Raw genomic sequence first — 6037 nt, forward strand, 5'->3', positions numbered from 1 at the left:
TGTCATATATTAAAAGGAGAATACTAAATTTTATTCCTTCCATAGCTAATAGAATTGCCACGCTGCCTATTTTGCAATACATAAAAGGATACTACTAAATTTTATTTATTTTTAATTATTACCTCAATCTTCAATCTTTTTGCACTTGTTATCCAGATTACACTCCAGCCTCTCACCAGAGGAACGTAGAGGTTCAGAACAAGAACTTGTGATTTTCTTCGCAGCATTTCAATGATTGCACACAAAATCAAACGGTATACTTAGTTGCAGGCAGCAAATATATTAAAAAGAAAAGTTGTGATATGAATTAGACAGAAATTAGAGAAAGAATGATTGTACACAAATACAAGTTGCACTATTTTTGTTGAATGATTGTAACAAACACAAGAGAATTTGAATGAGATAATGCATATTAAGGACTAACCCTGCAAAGTTAAAGGGAGAAAAAAAGTAAAACAATACTCCCTTATTGCAACATAATCACTTTCAGTATCACATTGATAATTGAAAGTTAAAATCAAGAAGCAATGAAAATGAAATAGAAAATAAAAGAAGAGTAGAAGAAAGAATATAAAGAAAGGAAAAAGAAAAGGAAAATAGTACCTGATTCTGCAATCAATAAGAGAGATGTGAAGAGGAGTTAAGCAACTGAAACTTTCAAGTTAGTTAGAGGTTGATGTAAAATTGTTTATGAGATAGTGAGAGGTTTGAAAGAGTTAGAGTAAAAGAATAGGGTGAGTTAAAAATAAAAGCTTTGAAACGGTTATAACAAGAAAATAGTGAAGGTTATTTTTAAGACAAGTTATATAAAAAAAAATTGCACATAGCACTTGTAGTTCTAACCATAGTTTGAGTGAGTTAAATACATTGTTCCCAACTTCAGAGCAAACAATTATAACCCTACCAAATTGCAAATTGGACACAAATTGACTAATAATCACACAACAATATGAACAAATTAAAAATAACATAAAAAAAATGAATTGAAAAACCCTAAACTTTGAGGAGGAGGAATGATGACATGGCGGTATTCTAATCTTCTAATCGTGTTCAAATAATTTTATACTTTCAACCGATCAATGACGTATATTTCATCACATCACGCTTTAATCTTAAAATTTTATATTATACTTTAATCTTAAAATTTTATATTTTCAACCAATCAACGACGCTCAACCAATCAACGGCGCGCATCCGTCACATCACGCTTTAATCTTAAAATTTTGTATTTTCAATAAATCAACGACCTACATTCCATCATTACATTACCTTTAATCTCATATTAATTATTAGTAATAAAAAAGAAAGACTTATATTTATTTTTGATTCCATAGTTCGATCCTTCATTTTAAAAACTCCCTCCACTTTTGTATACTTGGGATAAAAATATGATAATTTTTTAAAAATTAATTAATTAAAATTCTTTAAATAAATTTATGGGCTAAGTTTGAGCAAGAAGCCCAGTTAAACATCTTTTCAATTTACACATTACTTGCAGATTATATAAACACTTGAGTTTTTTTTTGTTGAGATAACGATGTGGGGCTTTGCTTTCAGCTACTCCTTTGCTTACTTTCACAGTTCACTTACATATATTCTGCTCTGGTTTTTTTTACATGATGTAAATGGTTTTCTGTGAAATACAAATTCATCCAAATATTAGTTATAATAAGGATGATCCTAAACTTCTACTTTTCACATATGCTTGACTTACCTAGAGAAAACATTTTATTTTGAAATGTCCCATATCCTTAGTTTATTAAATGCTGATGCAAAATGATTTAGTAGCTCAAATGCAAACAAAACATCTTCAATAGCTTGATACAATTTCTTGTCACCACCTTGAAATCCATCAACTGAACGAACAGTAACAGAAAACTTAGGATCTAAAACCATGTACTGCTTCACTCTCTCTTGAATTTCATGAACTTATGTCTTGTATGGAAATATGATATTGTTCTACAATTCCAACACTTAACTTTTCATCATCTTTATAAATATCATATTGTTCTACAATATAACTATAGTTCTTCTTCACAAACTCCTCCATGGTCATATCATAGGATAATGATACTTACACTGATTCTTGTATGAAAAATATGAATCTTTCACATCACTATAATTTATTTATTTTTGCCGTTTGGATGATTTTTCTCATTTTACATTGTGATTTTCAAGAGTCATCAAAATTCCTAGATTTTTCCCTTATTAATATTTGAATTAATAAATCAATGTTTTCCCTTTTTTAATAAAATCTGTTTGATCTAGTGAATTATGTCCTTGAAAATTTTCAATCTCCACTGTTTCTGCTCCAAAGTATTGTTTGTCCTGGCCAATTTGTATTGTTTGTCCAAACAACACAATCTGCTTCGGCATCGCATGATCCAGTTCCTCTGACCGCGGTGTAGAAATTGATATCGAGCACGAATCATTCTCACGGGTTCTCTCCTTTTGCAATGTCAGGTCATTAGAGACAGTCATCACTGTATCATCTATGAAAATACCATGTTGTGATAAAGACAAGACAAAAATGACTTTACATGAAAAAGAAAGGAAAGAAAAAAAAAGGACTCTAACCTGTCGTATGTGACTAAAATCATCCAAAGCCTTGGAAGAAGAAGAAAACATGTGAACGTTCCTTCCCTTATTGCCAGCTTCTGCAACCCGTTTGGTAGAGAAATGAAGTGAATTGGCTTTATCTATAACAAAGTTCACAACTTACAAGTAGTTCTAAATTTCCTTAGTATCATTCACTCCAATTAAACTTTTGGTTCGAATGTATAAACACTTAAAATATACTAAACCGATGACATTTTCTTCACTAAAACATTGATTTTGGTATCGCTTCCGTCTTCTCCTGTCTCCCCAACATGAACCACATACTACTCGATACATATCCTCTTGTACTTCCTCTCTCATTTTTTTCATCCTACTCCAATCTCAGACATCTATTCATTAATGAACATTGGTGATTCTCAATATTAGACCAAATCCAAGTCCCATACTACTTACTCCAAAGAATGATTATATCTCACTGGTTATAAACATGTTTGGAAATCTATGAGTGTGACTTTGCAGACCAAATAAGATCATTAACATTGGTGATTTTCTCGGGTCAACACATTTTGTCATTATGGGTGGTATCATAAGAGCTTAGTAAGTGCAATAAGAGACGAAGTCAAAGCTTCAGTAACTCCATCAATTGTTTACTATTAACTTAAAGCCTTATATAATATAAGATTTTAGTAACTATTTACAACATAACCGATATCAATGAACAATATAAAATAGATACAAAGTTGACTTTTGATATGACTTGTTGAACTCGGAAAAACCATGATTGCAAAAAATTCAGACCTTAATTGTTCTTTGTTAAGAATGTGAGCACAATGCCATGATAATGTTTTGAAATCACTAATACATGTCTTCCTTAAATTAGGTTGATGAAAACCACCCTAAGATTTATCTGGCTGGCCGCGACAAAATGTGGCATTAGGTTATTATTTGTCATTATTCCACACTACACTCTGAAGGGTACTTGAAAACTTAATTAGCCATGTTTTATAATATGAGTGCTGCATGTATTCTCTAAACCATAAACTTTTAATAACATAACAAAACAAAAATCAACTTAAAATAAAAGCTTTATATCAGATGAATCAGAATTGAACTAGAATACATAGATAACTTCTTATCAACCCAAGATCATGTTTATAGCAAATTATGGCTATTGGATTGTCACATTACAAGATCAGACTTCTTCCTTCCATTGCTAATATATACAACAGTCACGCCGGCTCTTTTGATGAACTCCCTGAAACAACACAAAAAATATTATTATCATATATCAATTTCTAAGAGATGAACCAGTTTTTGCAATATAACAAAGATACTAAATTTTATTCATTTCTAATTATTACCGGAATGCTCAATCTCCACTGTTTCTCCTTCAGAATTACTATCTTTTTTGCATTGTAAAGGATCAGACAAATAATTAGTGATTTTCATCTCAGCATTTTCGTTTTCACTGTCAATTTGTATTCTTTGACCAAAAAGCACCAACACTTTCGGCTTCGCATGATCCATTGTTTGGCCAAAAAGCTCCAACTCTTTCGGCTTTGCATGCTTTATTGTTTGGCCAAAAAGCACCAACTCTTTCGGCTTCGCATGATCCAGTTGCTGTGATGATTTATTGTTGCTCTCCTTTTGCAATGTGGGGCTATTAGAGACAGAAGTGGATGTTGAGGCATCATGATTAAATGATTGTCGGAAATGAGACATAAAGGGTTCTAATGGAATTTTTTCAAGGTGAAAGGATGATTTGGAGAAACTAATATCATCATGCCTGGCTCCCTGCATGCCTGTAGTACTATCAACATTTGGAGTTTCATTGTTTGGAAATGTTGGCATTGTTAATTGGCCATCCATGGCGAAACTTGGCTGTTGATCCCATCTCAGTTTCTTACTTGATGGCAAGAAAGGGACAAAAGGGAACGGAGGCATGTCCGATACTACTTCGACTTCCCACGGATTCAGCATTTTGGTATTTGTAACTAAATCAGGTTGGTCCCATGTAACCTAAAATTATCATTATATCAAAAGATTAATCAAGCAAAATATAAAAATACAATTAGTTATATTTGCTTATAAATTTGAGTTCAAAAGGAGTATGTAAGAATCATGTCTATACCTGCAAACCTCTCCAAAGAGAGTCAGGCCATGCTGGATCAGCAGCCTGAACAGAAGCAATTGTTCCCATTAACCAATGTGTCCTTGACGAGTCTTCCGTTTCAATGGCCATCTTGAACCTCATTCCACAACACCACCTAACCTGAAGGGCTTTTCTAATCAAAGAGGGTTTCACAAAAAACTCGGGAGTACCAACCCGAGGATAGTAAACCACATCAAACGGTTTCATATTGACACAAAGTTCTACTGCTTCAATAACATCTTCAGCCTTCACTTTACCAACTCCCATCACCTTATCACTTATTCTCAACTCTCCAAAAGAGGAAGTAAGTCTACCGTATGATGGTCCAAGTTTCCTTTTTGATGAAAATTTAAATATACAGTCGTTTCGTTTTTTAGACCTTCGTATTCCAATATGAAGGTCACTGTGTTCATCTCTCACAAACACAAGTGAATCCCCCGAAACAAGTAGCTTATCGGTCACAAAGTCACTCCACCCAGTTGTTAACAGATGCCGCTTCGGCATGCCCCTATAAGCATGTCTAAAGCTCCATGTTTCTCCATGCACATCCATGGGAAAAATGTCCTGAGTAGGAAGCATATCTGAATAGTCTAATGGAGGAAAAAGTGTTTCTGCACATTTCCTAGGACAAGAGAATCCGCCACCATTGTTTGCATCAGATTGTGTCAAGGTTTTCGTATAAGACTGATACTTAGTTTCAGACATGTTATCGATGCCACCACCAACAGCGTCATCATCAAAACTAACTTCACTAATATGTAGCGGAACAAGTCTGAGTTTTGCATACACTTCATCTGTGTCAGGATCAGCCCTATAATGGATAGCCGCAACCCTACATGGAATTTGGGATGGAATTTTGAAGTCGGCAGGAAAATGGACAGGTTCATATGCATGCTCAGCATGGCCTTGAGGGAAGTAGAAGATGTTAGAGTTAAGTTCTGGAATTCGAACCATTCCTCCAGCAACAGCATGCCATAACTGAGGATCCACATCTCTGTTCCCATCGATCAACCTCTTCTTTGACTCATTATCCTTCTTTTTATTAGAAGGACGAGTTCGACTGCAACCGTTTGTTTTTGCCATTTTAAAATTGAATTCTGCATCAAAACATGAAAAAAGGAGTGTCACTATATAGAATTTCTTGCTTAATAAATTTATTTTATTCCCAATTATAACAAGACAAAAATAGTAATCAGCCATGATTAAATTTTACAAGTAAAAGTTGTAAAAAAAATGAAAAAATAGTGAAAATAAGAACCTGTTGGAAAATGGAGAGTTGAAGAAGTAGGACTCAGTGTATATGAAAAAAGTATTCTGTGTGTAGAA

At 33.5% G+C, this 6037-nt stretch overlaps 1 protein-coding gene across 1 annotated transcript; it reads right to left on the reverse strand.

Moving 5' to 3' along the window:
• Positions 1-3788: 3788 nt before the first annotated feature.
• On the reverse strand, positions 3789-5680 carry LOC127130067 (auxin response factor 8). The gene is made up of 3 exons (XM_051059141.1): positions 4691-5680; positions 3921-4578; positions 3789-3814 (listed from the first exon to the last, which is right to left on the reverse strand). The coding sequence occupies exons 1-3, from the start codon at positions 5663-5665 to the stop codon at positions 3789-3791; spliced, it is 1659 nt and encodes a 552-aa protein (XP_050915098.1). The 5' UTR covers positions 5666-5680.
• Positions 5681-6037: the final 357 nt, after the last annotated feature.

The sequence above is a fragment of the Lathyrus oleraceus genome, chromosome 3 (assembly GCF_024323335.1).
Source record: "Lathyrus oleraceus cultivar Zhongwan6 chromosome 3, CAAS_Psat_ZW6_1.0, whole genome shotgun sequence".
NCBI classification, from domain to species: domain Eukaryota; kingdom Viridiplantae; phylum Streptophyta; class Magnoliopsida; order Fabales; family Fabaceae; genus Lathyrus; species Lathyrus oleraceus.

What these genes read in the sequence shown, in the direction of transcription:
- LOC127130067 (XM_051059141.1), bottom strand. Translation starts at nt 5,665, where the DNA reads ATGGTTCGAATTCCAGAACTTAACTCTAACATCTTCTACTTCCCTCAA. An exon ending in CTCTTTGGAGAGGTTTGCAG is followed by an intron (nt 4,579 to 4,690) that starts GTATAGACATGA and finishes TGATAATTTTAG; the next exon opens with GTTACATGGGACCAACCTGA. An exon ending in AGTGGAGATTGAGCATTCCG is followed by an intron (nt 3,815 to 3,920) that starts GTAATAATTAGA and finishes GTGTTGTTTCAG; the next exon opens with GGAGTTCATCAAAAGAGCCG.